At 38.6% G+C, this 19124-nt stretch overlaps 1 protein-coding gene across 1 annotated transcript in view; it reads right to left on the reverse strand.

Moving 5' to 3' along the window:
• The window catches only part of LOC108515185 (glycerol-3-phosphate acyltransferase 4-like), a 56966-nt gene extending 38488 nt beyond the window's left edge, over positions 1 to 18478 (reverse strand). Inside the window, 2 exon segments of the mRNA XM_017851865.1 lie at positions 12495 to 12697; positions 18462 to 18478. Of these exon segments, the coding sequence (XP_017707354.1) occupies positions 12495 to 12631 (137 nt within the window). The 5' untranslated portion in view covers positions 12632 to 12697; positions 18462 to 18478.
• Positions 18479 to 19124: the final 646 nt, after the last annotated feature.

Consider the following 19124-nt stretch of genomic DNA (forward strand, 5'->3'; position numbering starts at 1 on the left):
TAACAGACAAGCAGAGAGCCAAATCAGGAATGAACTTCCATTCACAATTGCTTCAAAGAGAATAAAATACCTAGGAATCCAGCTTACAAGGGATGTAAAGGACCTCTTCAAGGAGAACTACAAACCACTGCTCAGTGAAATAAAAGAGGACACAAACAAAGGGAAGAATGTTAAACAAATGTGAGAACATTTATTTTTAAACTGCCACAGATATTTACACACATTTTTACCCTGCCTCTTCTTCATCCATGGTTCCTGTTTTGTGGCTCTTCATCTGTATGACTCTACCAGCTTTGTTCCAATGCAGAAATACAGTTGGGGATGGGAATTAGCCAAAAGCAAACATACAATTTTGTCCACAGGGCATTTCAAGCAAACCATTTAAAGAATTTTTTATCTTACTTTTGCATTGAGTTACTATCTTTTTTGGATAGATTTGTTAGACATCAAAAACATAATTGCATCCTAATTTTGTTATATATTCATTTATTTCCAGACAAAAGCTAATTTGTCTAGGAAGAGAGAGAGCAAATACTTCACATTGCATCAGGCTCTATTTACCTTCTCTATGCCAGGGTTCTAAAATTAACCCTGGTTGCTGGCCCATAACTTTCTGGAATGACCTGCTGAATCTACTGCCCCTCTGTGGATTTCTGGGATTGACCTTCTGTGACCACAGGCTTGGTTTGGCTGCCTTTGTTCAACATCCCTAGTGGGCAGGCTATATAAGGAATGCTATAAGAGATTCCTTTCTTGTATGGGAGAATTAACTAAATGCCTTCTAAGACTTGATATTCCTTGTATACATACCTTTTAGAGGTTAGATGGTACACTTATTTAAAATGGAGAACACTGAGTTGTGGATGAGTTTATGTAATTCACATAAGCATTGCCATAATCTGGGAGCTGAGGAAATCAGGCAGGCAGCCCCCTCATTTGCTGTCTGGCTGCGTCTGCAGAGCTGTGTGTCTGCTTTAATTAGGACACGTTTCCAGTTCCAGAAGGGTATGAATGCAGCATCTATTTGTTGGTTTATGTCCCAATAACATCACAATGGCCTAGGGTTTATTTGCATCAACTGCTCTGGGGAGCAGATGACTTTTTGATTGTTACCTTGCTCAGTTCAGCTTGTCAGGGACCTACAGCAGTGGAAAGGGGAAGGAGTGAAGTTGTGTAACACAGCTGCAGTGCTGCTCTGTGCTGCAGCCTCTAAGGGGGTGGCAGCCAACACCATGGGATTTGGCCTAATGAGACAGTGAAAACTAGATACATATGGTGAGTTAAATCTCCCTTTTTTGACCTGCTTTAAAGGTCTTCCTGCTGTTCAAGTTAAAAAAGAAAAAAAAAAAAAGAATTAATGGATTGGGTAGAAAACTCTAGCTATGATACATACATTGTAGGTTTAATATTCCATTTGAAAGATCCATTTCTTTCAAATAAAACATGTTTGCCATTCTTTTTTTTTTTTTTTTTTTTTTTTTTTTTTTTTTCTCTGTGATATGCGGTCGTCTTCTAGGGATCAGGATTTGCCTTTGTAAGCATGAATCCTTGTATTTACTCTTTGCTTCCTAATCTAGCTGTTTGTTCTCATGCACTGTCATACTGGTGCTCCCATGCTTCCCAGACTAGGAGATTGGTTCTTGCCCTAAACAGAGAAGATATTAAAGCTCTCTGGCATTAGCCAATAATCCTTCTCCTGAGGACCTCTCACAACGTTCTGAGTCACAGTTACCCAAACTACCTCTTAGTTTTGCTGTTGATTCTGCACTGGCACTTGAAGCATGCCTAAATCCTCCTGCCTTTGCCCTTCTTTCCTTGAATTCATGACTTACTGCCTCTTAAGTCTCACTGTGACACCCAGACGTGCAGCCATTTAACACTGTTTGGCTGACAGAGGATTTTTTTTTTTTTTTTTTTTAGCATAGCAACATTCAGGAATATTTTCCTACCAAAGTAATGAATAGCGGAGTCCAGCATATTTCTCCACAGAAGTCAGGAGTTGGGGGTAAGATTGTGTTTTATATCCTGTTGAGGTCTACAGTTCATTAATTAGTTCAACACACGTATTTATTGAGTGCTTAATGTGTGCAAGGTGCTGGGACATAGCAAGAAAATTTCACATCATGAAAAGTGCCATGAAGAATATTTATGCAAGACAATGTGACAGAGAGTGATTGCAGCCACACAATTTATGTGGCCAGGGGTTGAGAAACAATTATAAATTCTGTGGCCAGGAAGGACTTTTCTAAGAGAGGAGAGACCTGTATAGCAAGTAAGATTAGCCAGGGAGAGATGTGGGGGAAAGAAAATTCCAGGTAGATGGGGTATGTAAAGGTCCTAAGGAGAGAAGGATCCTAACAAGGGCAAATGGCCAGAGGTGAAGTGAAACAAGGCAGAGAGTTTGCAGGAAGATCTTTTAAGGCCTTGTAGGCTGGGTAAGAATTTCAGAGTGTATCCTTAATGGTTATGCTAAGCCATTGGAGGTTTTTGAGCAGGTAAATGGTACTGTGTGAATTTATGTTGGGGCCAAGACTGGAAGCACAGAGGCCAACTAAAAGCCTACAAGAGATTTTTGGGGTAAGAGATAATGGTGAAATTCATGAGAGTATAGTATCCCCATTAGAAAGGAGTGGTTAAAGAATGGATGGGACTTGATGGATTTGGATGGTGAATGGTAAGAGAAAAAGCAGCATCAAGGATGGGTTCTAGGTTTTCAGTTTGAGCAATTGAATAAGGTGGTGCCATTTACAGAGATGGGTGAGCCTGGTGCAGAAGCAAATTTGGAGAAAGTAAATACTGGCATTTAGAGTCTAGAGGAAAGGCCAGATTTGAAACTTTGCCATTGTATATGGTATTTAAATCCATGAGATTATATGCAAAGGGTTCTGCAATTGAAGTGTTAGAAGGAAAAGACCAAGAGACAAGTAAAGAAATGATTCTTAACTTAAAAAAAGAGGAGTCTGAGAACTGGAAGAGCAAGAAAGAAAGGACTTCACCTGAAGCAGAAGGGATTATTGGAGCTACACAGACACATGAACCAAACTGAACACCGGAGTGAAAACTGAAACAAACCTTATAAAGATCTTTTAAAATTACATGTAAATAAAAAGCTGGGTGCACATATCATGTGTGTAGCTCACTGGATTTTCACAATATGAAAATATTTGGCATACTAAAAAAAAATTCTGATTTGGAGGCCACTAGACTAGGGTGGCTCTGACACTTTAAATTCCTAGCATTTGAAATTTGGTCTAGTGTGACTATACCAAAGTCCAATGTAAACAGTAAATTGAAACTGAAAACTGAAATTGAAATCAGAAACCACCAAATAACCTCTAACTAGGAACTTTTCATTCTAAACAATCATAATTATTCTCTTTATTTGGCTTCTACAACCACTTTATAAAAGTTCCCTATCTTGCCTCTTCTGTTAAAGTGCTAGCCACTTGAGGTCTGATGATACAATGAATCCTCACATAAGTTCTTTATAATTTAAATATGCTGAAGCTTTTCGTTTATCACTGATCAATACTCAGATCAGAAAAATTTACCAGCATCATAGAAGTAACTTATGTTCCTCACTATTTAAAAAGTGACCTCTAATAGCATAGATTAATATGATGTCTTTTTAAATTTTATATGAACAGAATGATATAGTACATACTATTTGGTGTCTTTCTATTCACTCAACATCCGGTTTGTGAGATTTATTCATATTGTTGCATGTTCATTCTCACTGATGAGTAATATCTTATTGTCTCTTACCTATCTACTGTTGATGGGAATTCAGGGAGTTTCTATTTTCTGATCACTATGAATAATACTCATATGAACATTCTAGTGCATGTTTTGCTGAGCATCTGTGCATATTTCTGCTGGGTATATAGCTAGGAGTGGAAATGTTCATTTGTAGTGTATACCTGTGTTCAGCTTTAGTAGATGTTGTTGAATATTCTCTAAGTGGTTGCAGCAATTTTTCCTTGCATTAGCAATGTATGAGCATTAAAGTGTTTCAGAGCATCACTAACACTTGATATTGTTGATCTTTTTAACCATTTTAACTAAATTGTTGATTTTAACCACTTTGATGGGTACCTAGGTGGTGTCACATTATAGTTTTAATTTGCATTTATCTGATGACTGATTAATTTGAGCACTTTGAAATGTGCATTCATTTCCCACTGAAGTAGAATGTTGCTTTTGTCCAAAGTTAGGTGACTCTAGGGGCCAGGCATGGTGGCTTACACCTGTAATCCCAGCACTTTGGGAGGTTGAGGTGGGAGGATCAGTTGATGCCAGAAGTTCAAGACCAGCCTGGGCAACAAAGCAAGATCCTATCTATACAAAAACAAACCAAAGAAAACAAAACAACCAGATCATTCTAAATATGTGAGTTTATAAAGGCTTTCAACATTGAACCCAAGTCTCTCCTTTCCTCCACCAAAGAGTAACTGTAAGAAACAGATATTTAAAGCCAAAATATAACAAATATCTTTTAGTGCAGTGGTGCTTGAAGTGTGACCCCAGACCAGCAATAACAGCATTACACAGGACCTTATCAGAAAGGCAAGTTCTATGGCCCTACCTAGACCTACTGAATTAGACACTCTTAAGAGTGGAGCCCAGAATCTGCATTTCAACAAACCCACCAGGTGCTTCTGATACATATTCAAGTTGAAGAAAAATTATTCTAACTTATCTCCTATTTACAGATGAAGGTACCAAGAGCAAAACTAGTTAGAATTAATGATGCAAATATATTCATTTTACTAATACGGAGCAAATTGAGGAACTTCAAAATACTTGACATTTCTAACCTGAACAAAATAATTGTTTTGTTTAGTTTGCTATGAATTTCTTGTGAGCAGAGATTTTTAGAGGAATGAATAACTGAAGGGGTTTAGAATCTCTTTCTGTGAGACTCCCCTAATGCCACTGCATGCCTTCAAGTACTGTTTGGGCAATCAAGAGAAATATCCCAAGGCAGAAATGTGATGGATTGGGAAAACTCTCCAGGATATTTCAAGCTTTTGTTTATAAAATTCACTTATCTCTTTTGACTTCATTATTCTTCTCGACTTATCTGAATATTAAATGAGTGCAGCTCCTACTTTTAGAACCACAAAGATGGAAGCAGCTCCTCTGTGCCAGGCTGTGTGAATTGTTTGTCCGTCCTAAGCAAACCCTTGGTGAATTATGTATTGAGAGCTCCTGCTCTGGCTTGTCACCTGGATGATCACTACTGTGGTTTGAATGTGTCCTCTATTTTCATGTGTTGGAAACTTAATCCCCAAATTCAAATGTGGATGACATTTGGAGATGGGGTTTTTGGAAGGTAACTGGGATTAGATAAGGTCATCAGGGCGGGGCCCCATGATGGGACTAGTGGTTTTGTGAGAAGAGGAAGAGAGACCTGAACTGAGACGCTCTTGCTCTCTCACCATGTGATGCACTTCACCATGTTATGAGGCAGTAAGAAGCCCCTGCCAGATGCCAGCACCATGCTCTTGGACTTACCAGCCTCCAGAATTGTGAGAAATAAATATATCTTCTCTATAAGTTACCCAGTCTCAGGTGTTCAGTTATGGCAACAGAGAATGAACTAAGGCAGTTACGTTCTTCAGCTCCTGAAATGAGCCATCATCTCAGAGGTGCTTCCTAATTAGAAGAGGAGATTTAGCAGATAACCTAGAAAGGTCATATGAATTGTTGTCCATTACTCCTTCCGTTCTTGGAGTCACATGGTGAAATATGTGCCTGCTGCATAGAGGCTACTTTCTGGAATGTAGATAAGATGGTCTGGGTACTGTCTCTAAAGTACTTCTATATTTCTTTTCATTAGCATAAGCAGAGAAAAGAAAAGAACAGAGAGAGGCACTCAAGGCTGTTCAAACTGAACTCAACTTCAATTCTTCTGTTTGCTATTCAAATGGTATTTTGCCACTCTTTTGCCTCACTCTCAAGGAAGGCAAACTAGGAAATATGAAAATCAATTACAAAGTGCTGGAATTTCTCTTCCTTCTGTTCTGAGAGTCTGGGGCAAGCATTCAAATTAGTCAAGATTGTAACTATTTCTTTACATTCAGCTTTGTGGGACTTTCTAATGACAAATGAGTCAATATTTCCAAGATTGAAAATAAAAAGATCTTAAGCCATCAGGTATTGTTAGTATTGTTGTTATTAAATTTTATCTTCTTTTGGAAATTGCCCTTTCCTTGTTTGCTTTTGTTTTAATATGTTAGCTTTTCATGACCTTCACATTATTTGTTTGCAGGGTAAGTAGAGTTAATGCTTCATACTTAACATAAAACTTTTCATCTTCAAAGAACTCTTTAAATAAGCTATTTGAAAGCAAACTAACAGAGGAATACAAAGTTAACATTAAAGAGAGCTCTAAATATGAACCTGAAAAGATAATGGCAAAAGCAAATCATTCAAAAACATACTCGTGAGAATGAATCAAACAGATCTGGAGGAAAAAGCGAGCAGTCTGGAAGTCTGGATGGAGGATCAGTGCTACTAAGGACCTGCATGCATGCCTCTGTGTGTGTGTGTGTGTGTGTGTGTGTGTGTACTATCTTGTTACTTATAAAAGTTAGGCTGTACAAACTTCAAAGAAATTCTACCTGTGCTACTTATTCTAAATTCTAAGACGAACCTATTGTCACTTTTTCACCCTCATGGTAATTGTAGTCACAATTGGGTAAATGGAAATTCATTTTAAGCTTAGCGGTAGGTGCTTGAAGAATTTTCAGACGCAACTTCCACATACAGTTAGGGCTCCATTTGCATGAACAACTGGCCTGGCTTTTGTAATCATACTTAGCCTTTCTGATTTTCTAGTTTGATTCTGGTGAGACTATTCGTAGGTACCTTTCAGCTCATGATGAAGGAGATAGCATGTTTGAGTCTGAGAGCTCCAAGGATCTGTAGGTAATGTGAGGCCAGATACCATTATTGCTCTATCCCAGTCTAGCACAGTGCTCAAATACATTCAACTAATATTTTCAGTGTGATTAAATAAATTAACAATCTCACTTTCTTCTTCTCTGGAATAGGCATTCATATAATACCCATTTCCTGGGACTACTGTGAGCACTGAGTTACCAGGAAAATTTATCATATTCCCTTCTACATAGTAAGTGCTCAGTAAATGTTAGCTATTGTTTTATTACAAAATACAGTTTGTAAAACTTTTAAATGGTTAGTGTGAGAGGTCACCCTTGCTTACTTGTCTGTCTCTTTTTATGGGTCTTTTAGAAAATATAACCCAATCAGCAGCTAGCTTGCTTTCTTTGTAACATAACAATTGAGTATTATGAATAATAACTATAGTTCATCCAAATTCTCCATCACTTGAAACTCTCTGACATATATGTGCCATTTGAGCTGTGGAGAAGATTTGCATATAACCTCAGTTATTTATTTTGCAACAGAAAACAAAAAGGACCAAACAAGATTACAAAGTGCAAGTGTGCTGCTAACTCCATATGAAATATTGATTTTTCATAGAGGTCTCTTCTCTACCTCTAAGCCACAAAATTGGCCATAATACCTCATATGAGGAAAATAGCATCTTGTTATTAATAAATCCTAGACTCTCAATGGTTGATAATGGAAGACAATGCAAAAGGTCTTCTAAGCTCTAATTCTTCTCTCTTAAATTTCCCTTGACTCCTGGAGATCTCAGGTTCATTTTCCTGCTCCCTCCATGCTAGCATTCTATATATTTCTAAGTAACCTCCTGGCCTAATGTCAATGCTTGATTCCTTATTATTCCAAAACAGAACAGAGACAAAGCCAACAGGGAAGAGTTGGTTTTCTTTAGTCCAATAAATCAAGTAGTTAAGAGTGTTTCTGTTGTCAGAAAGACTTAAGTTACTGTTCTGCCCATTTTTGGTTGTCTGACTTTAGGCAGGTCATTTTACTCCTGAGTCTCACTTTCTTCTTCTCTGGAATAGGGATTCATATAATACCCATTTCCTGGGACTACTGTGAGCATTGAGTTACCAGGAAAATTTAGCATATTCCCTTCTACATAGTAAGTGCTCAGTAAATGTTAACTATTGTTTTATTACAAAATACAGTTGACCTTTGAACAACATGGGTTTGAACTATGCAAGTAGACTCACACATGGATTTTCTCCTGCCTCTGCCTCCCCTGAGACAGCAAGTCCAACCCTTTGTTTTTCTCCCCCTCCTCAGCCTACTCAATATGAAGACAGCAAGGATGAAGACCTTTATCCCAATTCACTTCCTCTTCATGAATAGTAAATATATCTTATCCTCTTTATGTTTTTCTGAACATTTTCTTTACTCTAGCTTATTGTATTGTAAGAATATCATATATAATACATATAACATGCAAAATATGTGTTAATTAACTTTGTTACCCCTGAAGCTTCTTGTCGACTGTAGGCTATTAGTAGTCAAGGTTTTGAGAAGTCAGAAGTTATACACAGATTTTCAACTGGTGGAGGGAGTCAGTGCTTGCAACCCTCACATTGTTCAAGGGTCAACTGTATACCAGGAAGTGGTAAAAAAGAGATAAACACAAAAAAGAACACAGACCCAGATAATTGGATTTTAAGAAAAAAATGGACTTTCTGGGCTTACAGGATTCAACTCACTCCAACTCCTAGTATGTTTCTGAGAGGGGGACAATATCCTGGCACACAGAGCCTAAGAACCTGGGCATGACCCAAGGGGTAAGGCCAGAGCACGGCAGGACTTTCTTCTCTTCCCAGTTTTGTTTTCCTCACTGAGAAACTGCCTCTGTTAAGGTAATGGGAACTAGAACTGTCTTGGTTTCTGAGAGAAGGACTGTGCAATGTGGGATATAAATGGCTGGCCTCAGCAGGAAAGTAACAGAATACAGCAAAACAAGCCTAACACCTATGAGAAATATACACAAATAGCAACAATGAGGACATTTTATTACATCTAAAACTTTTTCTCATTATTCTGTGATTTTCCTTATTACCTTCTAATGTTTTCACCCACATACAATTAAGAGTTATTTTGTGCTTCACTCTCTTAAAATTACATCTGTGCAGCTCCTTTCCTGGCAGGATAGCCTGTCCCTCTCCAGCACTAATTCAGAACCAGAGGATGAGCATTGGTGAATAAAGAGGGGGACCTCCCTGGCATGCCGGATGGGAGAGGGCAACTCCAGGAGATCAGTGAGCAGCCCCGGCTCCAGGCTTCAGAACCAACTCGGATGCTCAGAGGCTCTAAAGAAGAGGAAAGGCAGGTCCCCTTGGTGGAGCAGACACTGTGACGATTTTTAGGAATCCCTTTGCCATTACCCAGCTCCAGGGAAAGCCAGAGTTATCATGGATCAGACTTCATTTGAAAAATTACTGTACCAAGCTTGGGGACTACCATGCAAATAAGATAATAAAAAAAAGTATGACCCATTGAGAGTTGCTCTATACAGTTAGGCCTATAGGAAAGGAAAGCCTATGGGGAGGTAGATTCCATAGTGGTTAAGGCAGAGAGTTTGGCTTGCCTGGGTTCAAATCCCAGCTGTGCCTCTTAGTAGATGTGTAATCTTGGGCACATTACTTAATGTCCCTAGACTGTAGTCTTTAAAAGGGTGATATGAATAGTATTTACCATATAGATATCTATGGATTAAATAAAATAATGTACAAAGCACCTGACATGTTATAGTGCTGATTAATATTAATCTTCCTCTTTACTTTCTATAACCAAGGCATGGAACATTGTTTCCCAACTCAACCTCTCTTTTTGGCATAGTAACCTTTTAAGTAACTTCATGTCAGAAAGTATCTTAGGGGCATGTTTTCACAGGCAAAGTAAATAAACCCAAGCAAATTTATCTGGCTCTATTCATTCAAAAAGGCCTGAGAATAATTTCTTTATTCGGACAATTGACATTACTTATGGGGTCACAGTAGCTTGAACTTACCTATAAAACAAGGCTTGTAGAAAAGAGTTCTTCTCTAATATCAGAGCTCATCCTCTGTGTTTGTGGCTCTGATAGCTCAGACTCTGAGCCTTGCATACCTAGATTGGTAGAGCTTTTTGTTCTTCCTGATTTGTCAGTCCTGTGTGGGTCAACTTCTCATCTGCTAAGTTCTCCGGCTGTATCATCTCTTGGCCCCCCTTTGACCACAAAGACTGACCTCCTTCTTGGTTGATATATCTGAGTTTGTTTGGAAAGCAGAAACTACTCCATGTATTTCAAGCCACACGTTATTTAAAACAGGGAATTAGATGCTCCCTAACCTACTGGGAGGCCTGGAGAATGGGTTCTAAGGTTGGTCTCCAGGGATGGCTTCCAGAACACTTGCACTGCCTCTGAGGCTTCCACAAGAATAAATGGTTCCAGAACACATTGATGAGATTACCACCCAGGGATGGGGCAGCCACTGCTGCCACCACTGCCAGTGATAAGTGCCCCCCAACATGCTAGTGGTGGAGTCTGGCTACTGCTTATGCTACGGTTGCCTCTTCACATCCAGAAACCTGGAGAGTGGACATTGAAACAATATTGTAGAAAAGCTTGACATTTCCATGACTTGCGTGCCAGTCAGAATAGCCCCAGAGGATTCTATTCTGTCTTTTAAATCTCACTGAAGGGCATCTAATAGGTAAATTCTCATTCACCTGTAGCACCCCCTTGGTTGCACAGATGACTTGGAGATGTATTTTTTAGCTTTCCTGAGTCTTTAATATAGGAAGGCACACTGAAGGAGCTCCAAAAGGTAATTAGCTAGTACCAACAAAGGAAGTTGGAAGACTTGGGCGGGACAGAGGTTAGGTTCAGGTTGTTTATCAGCTAAAGAAATAGAGTAGAATGGTTACCAGGGATCCAGAGGTTAGGAAATCAGTCAACGAAGATGAAAAACTAGCTTTGGGAAATTGGGTGGCAGAAGGTTGTGAGTATAGGCAAAGAGTGTGGTCAAAAGTTTTCACAATTCAAGCATGTGCAAGTCCAGTAACAGTAATAGAATCTGATTAAAACCCAGTACTTTAGGAGCTGTGAATTTCTGGTGTCCTTCCTGTTAAGAATTTCAACTTACCTAAACTATGGGTAGGCCTGAGCCCTCAGGTGAAGGGATATGGGCCTTTTCAGCTGGAACAGGGAAGGGGAAAGGCAGAAAGCAAAGCAGTGTGAATACCAAGTACCAGACTCCACCTGATTATCAATGCCTCTCTGTTCTCCTCCTTGCCAGAATGAGTTGCTACCTGTAATAATATTTATCCCTCCTACTTTCTGTAGTGCTTGCTTCATATGTAAACACTTAAATATACTATTCTGAGGTTTGTGTACTTACTAAAAATCATGTAACTGTGTCTGAATGTATTGAGAGAAGATACTAACTTAAGATTGGGTTGTATGTTTACCCAACTCATTGATAACAGGCATTACTTCCTTAGTAATAGAAACAAAAACACTAAGCACTTTGACAAATGATTGTTATGTAAAAATTTCCAGAAAATTTATACCAACTGCAAAACAAGAGTAAACATTAACATGAAAATGCAGGAGATAATGAAAAAATAAATTCATATATACAGATAAACACATATACACATGTACATACATTTGTACATATATGTATTTGCATGCACATACGTTCGCATAAATGAATACCTATTAACACATACACAGGTAAATTGTTTTAAGACAAAGAACAATGACAATAACAAAAATTTCACCACCTGAATTCTCAGGACTTAAAAAGTAGTACGCAGTATTCACACACCAAAAATTACCTCCTTGGCAAAATAAGGTATCTTGTGAAAGGAGGCTTTCAGCAAACAGATTTTGACAATTGACACTCCATGGGCACCATTTGTGAAAAAACAGCTTTTTTGGGCTGTAATTTGATGAAGCAGAAAGTGGAAATCAATAGGACATTGCCAAATGTGTTCTTTGCCAATGCCCCTGTCTTTCTCTCCTTTGCTCCTGTTCTGTAGTAGATAAGAGATAGGAGGAGCCCAGAACACAATATATGGATTTTTTTAAAAACTAGCACAATAAAGGAAGCTACAGAATACTTTTAACGTGAGAAATATATTCAGCAGCATGTTGCACATTTGCTATGTAGCAGAACAGGCTGATTTCAAGCCCAAAGGTGGGTTGGGAGTTTATATGATCCCCCAGAACTTCAGGGAGAACCTTTCTCACCAGAGCTCTTATCTTTACCTCTCGGCACTGCTGGTTTCCATGACAACCAGGCCAATGTCTAGTTCAGTTTTGCAAATACTTTCCAAAGCCCATTAGGCCTAAAATCTTCTCTTTAGACTCTCAAATCTGCCCTATTCCATCCAACCTTCCTACTGCATCCTCTTCCTTTAATCTTCTCAACATACAGGATGAGAAACATAAGACTTTATAGTGGCAAATATACCTAATAGCCATACAATGACAGGTGTTAGAGAAAACAAAAGAAACAGAGGCTAAATTGGTTTCCAGATTACCCTAAGGTTGGCTGCCTGATTATTTCTCAGTGTCTCACCTTGTTTTAGATCCTGGCATATTGGTTCTGCGCTCATTTGCTTGGCTCTTCTGAGTGGGGATGCTCTGAGTGGGTAAAGTGAGAAATGATGATGCAATGTAGTAGCAGCAATACTGTTCAGGGAGTGGAGACCTCATCTCTGTCTCTGAATTTCTGCCTCTGTGACCTTGAGCCACTGTAAAAGGAGGGATGAGACAGGGGGTCTGTGGGGAAATTTCTAGCTTTATTATTTCATGACCTAGTATGAGCAGGATTCAGTCTGTCCACATTTGCGTAAGTTGTGCTTGCCTAATTAAATATTCTTTCTGCTGGTTGGTGATTAAATAGAGTAATCCTAATCTAAAATCAAGAATACGATAGAAAAGGCCGGGCGTGGTGGCTCATACCTGTAATCCCAGCACTTTGGGAGGCCAAGGCGGGCGGATCATGAGGTCAGGAGATTGAGACCATCCTGACTAACATGGTGAAACCCCATCTCTACTAAAAAAATACAAAAAAAAAAGAAAAAAAAAAAAATTAGCTGGGCATGGTAGCGGGTGCCTGTAGTCCCATCTACTAGGTAGGCTGAGGCAGGAGAATGGCGTGAACCAGGGAGGCAGAGCTTGCAGTGAGCCGAGTTTGCGCCACTGTACTCCAGCCTGGGTGACAGAGTGAGCCTCCGTCTCAAAAAAAAAAAAAAAAAAAAAGATAGGAAAAAAACAATCTACTATTGCTTAAAGAGAACACTTGCAAGTATTCCATCCAAAGGTTTCACTTCATTCCATAGTTCAGAGTGGAAATGGAACTTTTAGGGGCATCTCTAAAAGATAGAATATTTATCCTATATGAAGTCTCTACTCAGACACATGCTGCAATTCACCTGATGAATTCATTGCTGATGTAGATATTTCAAAATTGTTACATATATATTAACTAGACCACTTATAAAACCTTATTAAAACGTTCTGTGAAACAAAGCCATTCTCAGAAGTAGTTTGTCCAAAGTAAAGAAAATTTATTTCTCCTCCTGCAATTCTGCTCACTCACTCCTGGATGTGCCAACGTTGTAATTATCTTCAGCCACCCACCAAACTGAACGCAAAGGCCAGTACAGTGAATGACCTTCCTTAGGGGCCTGCCATCAGTCATTTGTCCATGAAGCAGTGCACATTTGTCAGAGCACTGTTAGAAGAACGTTTTCTTAAGACAACTTATAAGACTTTCATTTTCTTGCAGAACTCCATGTATAATACATACAAACACATACACAGGTAAATTGTTTTCAATTAAGACAAACAACAACAACAACAACAGCAAAAATCCCATCACCTGAATTCTTAGGACTTAAAAGTAAAAGGTAGTAAGCAGTATTCATACACCAAAAATTACCTCCTTGGCAAAACAAGGTCTTTTGTGAAAGGTTTTTAGCAAACAGATTTTGCAGTATGAGAGAGTTTCATGGTAGATATAATAGAGATTAAACCTGGGATTCCAGAAGAAGTGGTGCTGTGATGGGGGAAGTTGTAGCTAGAGGACAGCTTGTGAGTGCTGGGTTCCTGGTAGGTGACAGGAGGTCTTACTGAGGGTCTGTTTGCCAAACTGGTTGTGGTGAATCCTGTTTTTTATTTTCCCCACAGTTGAGGAGTCTTGATTACTCCATATTTTGTGATATCTGACTTTTCAGTTGCCGTGTGTTGTGACTAACAGAGGAGATACTATGAGACAGGCACATTATATATAAGTGTTTCATAAAATGTGCTACCTATGGGCACTTGAAAGATGTTGTTTTTGGAAGCTCTAGATCAGTCTCTTCCTAAATCTAGACAACCTGCAGAATTTGATTGGATAAAATTTTGAGTCTCCTGCAATCTTGATATGCCATGTTCAGATGGCTTCTGCAAAGTGTCACCTTTCATCAATAGAAGTGCTAGGTCATTGAGAGAGAAAAAAGGTCAGTAGATACAAAAAGAGAGTGGCCTTTGGAGTGTTGGTGATAAATGGACATCTTTTATTTTCTTAAGGTTACCTGTATTGCCTGAGAAGTAGGAGGTATTTTTGTATGGAAGATTAAGGATTTGGCTGAATGCCTCAATTTTTCATTGCACTGGGTCCCAAGAACAGCTATTTGATTACACTTAATTCAGCTTCTTTCAGCCTTGGTTAAAACACACACACACACACACACATACACACTACCTAAAAATATGGTGCCTGCGAGCATTGTTGCTAAGCAAAATGAGATCTTTAAAAAATGAGCTACAGGCTCAATAACTAATCAGTTTTCAAACAACTGCATTAATCCAAGAAAGAAACCATTTCATTTCTAATGTTCCCAAAGGGCAGATGTTCAACATTCTGTCGCCATCTTGCAAACCTTTGCTTTGGAAGGTACTTTTGCAATGTTACTCAATCCATTTGGAGAAAATTCAGAAAGAGGCTTATACATCAAAGTGCGGGAAAGCCAACTTAAGCTTTAGATTAAATACTCAAATCTCTTTTCATATCAGTTGTTTGCTGTAATCCTTGCAAAGTAACCTCTAATAATCAGGGGAGGGGCTGGGAAAATGGAGAGGAAAGGAAACTATTGGATTTGAATATCTGATTAAAAAAAATAAGAAAATTCCAACATTCTTAAAATGTGAATTGGAGAGTAAAAGTAGGTAGAGGAAAGAAGGAAAGAGCATTCAAAATCTGTATAAGCTTCTCATAATAAAAACATATCTCCCAGCAAGAATAATTCTCCACAAGGCTTACTGTAACTTAACGGGTGGGTTTCAATTACCTTCCCAGGAGAGCTAGAGACTGAATCCTTGTCATTATACCTATACCCCTCATGTTTGTAGGAAAGAGATACAAAATAGTACTGACCTCATAGTTTTTGTTTGCTTTTGTTTGATTTTTTCTTTTTGTGAAAATTAAACTTGGTTAATATATATGGTGATTAGAATAGAACCTGGTACATTGTCAGTGTTGTGCAAGTTTGTTGTTATAATTGTTATTTCTCATTGTAATAGTAACTAACATTTAATGCTTCCTTAACACAGGATTTCTCAGCCTCAGCACTATTGATATTCAGGATTTAATAATTTGACCATTAATAATTATTTAATGACTTAATTAATTAAATTTAAAATTTTATTTTTTTGTTTGTTTTGGTGGGGATGGAGGAGCTGTCATGTGCATGGCAATACTTCATTTAGTAGTTGATATGGTTAGGCTTTCTGTCCCCACCCAGATCTTATCTTGAACTGTAATCCCCATAATCCCCACTGCAAAGGGAGAGACCAGGTGGAGGTAATTGAATCATGGGTACAGCTTCTCCCATGTTGTTCTCATGATAGCAAGTGGGTTCTCATGAGATCTGATGGTTTTATAAGGAGCTCTCACCTCTTCACTCGGCACTTCTTCCTGCCACTTTGTGAAGAAGGTGCCTTGCTTTCCCTTTGCCTTCTGCCATGATTGTAAGTTTCCTGAGGCCTTCCCAGCCATGCTGAACTACAAGTCAATTAAACTTCTTTCCTTTGTAAGTTACCCAGTCTTGGGCAATTCTTTATAACAGTATGAAAATGGACTAATATAGTAGTATTTCTGACCTCTATCATTAGCTATAAGCACTCCCCACTCCATTCAGTTGAAACAACCAAAGCCATCACTAGACATTGTCAAATGTCCCTTGTAGGGGCAACATTGAAAACATTGCCTTAATGTGTACCAGGTAGTATTCTAAGTTCTTGGCAAGTGTCATCCATTTGATAGGCATTATTTTAATTTCTCTTTTATAGATGCAGTAATTGAGGTAGAGAAGAGTTAGGTAATTTGCCAAAGTCACATAGTTAAAAATGGTTGAGTCAGGATTCAGATTTATACAGTCTGACATAATCTACTGTGTTAAAATGTGTGTGAGCTCTTGGCAGAGCAAACAATAATAATTATTTATTACTATTTCCAAGATAGTTTCTTATTTTAATCTTGCGATATTGATAAGGCAGTAGTTGAGTTCTGGAAAACAGAGAATAACTCTCATTCCCTGCATCTTGGTAGTAAGGGGCTCAGCTAAAACACTTTGCTAATAAATAATGATATGGATACGTAAGAGCCCCTCAAGTTTTCTATTTAATTCAGCTGTCGAAATAATGTCATTGATCACAAACACTTTTTGATCTTCTAAAAGTATCAGACACTATGCTAGAAAAGATTTTTTTTTTAATGAAAATTCTGGTTTCTATAGTAGATACTTGGGAGAGTTTACCCAGTACCCGTCTGAAAATCACTCCTTTTCCTTCAATCTTCATCTTTAACCAGAGACTGCGTGTTAGTATAGTGTGACCTTGCCTCTTGGGAAAACCTGTCCTAGGCTAGAGCAATGATTCTGCAACCTGAGAATTTGAATCAGGATATGAAAGAGCCTCTGGTCTCCTGTTTCTGGGAATGAAGGTTTGAGAGTGAATCTTTGGGAATTAATGGTGTTAAGGTTTTCATTATGTAGAGAGAGATCATCTGCAGTGGCAGAGACTAAAATTGATATGCAGAGAGGAGCAAAGATGAGAAACAGAATCTTAGAGGTTTCTAAACCACTGGCTTCATTTGTTTATGAGGCTAGACTGAACTCCTGATCCTCAGACAGCTGGACTATTCAACCTATTCTGAGACATTCTGTGCCAATGAAGTCCTTTGGATTGCTAGCTAAAAGTATCCTGTCCCTTGCAACCCAGAGGGTCATAAGTGATATTGCACCTATTATCAAGAAGCTTAGAGGGGTCAGGAAGTAGTTGTTGGTGTTAACCGTGGAGACTTTGCACACCTATCATAGACAGAGGATTTATGGAGTCCGTTCATAGAGATTTGATTATTCTTGAAGCATTACAAAGGCTAGATTTGTGAAGTAATAGGCTGGATATGCAGAAGTTCATGGAGAAAGAAATGGAGTCTTATAGGTAAAATCAACAAGATAAATTGGAGGACAGGAAAAGACATTGAGTAAGAGTCTCGAAGTAGCTGGTATGATACATGAATCAGGTAGTCAATGTTAATAGCTATGTTCCTTTGGGAACTTGTGGTAATGTAGTATCCAGCAAACTCTAGCCTAGCTGTAAGTAACTTGGGAGATTTTATTAATGCTTGTACAGACAGAGAACCACATTGGAGATGAGTAATGCATTTATTCATTTAACAAATATTTATTAAGAGCCTACCACATGCAGATACTTTCCTGTTTGGATAAATCAGAAGACTAAGAACACAAAAATCTGTGTGTCCTTGATCTTACATTATAACTGGAGGAGAGATAAACAACATAGACTTGAAAGAATTAGGGAAGGAGTCAAGGAAAATTTGCAATTTTAAATAAGGTAGATCCCTTTGAAAAGATAACATTTGTCATCTCAAAGATGCATTTTTAACCAAACCTTTTGTAGACATCAGGAAATCTTTATCCTCAACCTGTACAGTTACAATTCTTTTACAATTTCAGCTCTCTCTAAACATAGCATAAATACCCATTTTTATGGCTAAAAGCGGGGAGAGGGTAGAGATGGGATATATCTGCTCACTACTTCAGTCTTTGCCCTTTGTCTTGGAAGCCATCTCCATCTTTTCCATGTGACCTCCTGCCATTTTCACAAGCACAAAAGAGATCTATCTTTATCATCTATACTGGAACTGGGATCCTTCCATTATTTAGGGTCAGTAGGTACAAATTCTGATCCCATATAACCAGTAGGAGGAAGGAAAGGAAAAAGCACAAGAGAAATGCTGAAACTCAGACTGTCATTCAGTATCTTGATTTAATACATAAGAAATGCAGGCAGGAGCTCACATATTCCTGTATATCCGTACTGTACAACAGAAGTATCTGCCAAAATAAAAGTGTTCTCTATCTGGACTGCACAATACAGTAACCACTATTCATAGGTGTCTGTTGAGCATTTCAAATATGGCCTGTGTGACTAAAGAACTACATTTTAATTTAAATTTATTTTAATTACTTACAATTTCAACAGCTGCATGTGGCTAGTGACTACTACATTGGCCGGAACAGCTTAAGCTCTTGTCACAGGAGGAGTCCAGACTATTCTCCTAATCCTAATTGAAGCCACTATGACATCATTTACCATTTATGATGAAACTTGTGGGAGCTGAATTATACTTTTAGGCAACTAGAAGCATCTTTCTGCAGAAATGAGCTCTATAATTGGTCTTCTGGATTGAGTGCTAAGAGCAAATGGGCTCAATTGTGTCCCCCAGTATATGCAGCTGCTAGAAAGAAGCCACATTTGCAGTTCGACTAACAGCAAAGTTGCATTCTCTACAGAACCCCGTTTAGGAGCAAGCAGGTTCTCAGTCCCACTTCTAGTGAGAGCAAGCTATGCCCTTTCTGGGGGTTCCTGTTTGGAGAGTCACCAAGTGTGAGGGATTTATCTGAATGGCTGAAAAGCAGAGTCTGTCTGTTCTTCCCCTGTTAAGTTGCCAAAGGCATCTCCCTATCCTTACAATAGATTCCCCTACCTCCTTTTTCCTTTCTCCTCTTCCCCTAGGAGAGATAATTGGACTGTGTGATTTCCATTAAATGTAATGTACCACATGCAGATGAAACACAATAGCAAAATGCATTAAGATCGAATCCCTTGGAAAAAATGGCCTGGGTGTGTTTCC

Source organism: Rhinopithecus bieti, unplaced genomic scaffold, assembly GCF_001698545.2.
Source record: "Rhinopithecus bieti isolate Rb0 unplaced genomic scaffold, ASM169854v2 scaffold_32518, whole genome shotgun sequence".
Taxonomy (NCBI): Eukaryota; Metazoa; Chordata; class Mammalia; order Primates; family Cercopithecidae; genus Rhinopithecus; species Rhinopithecus bieti.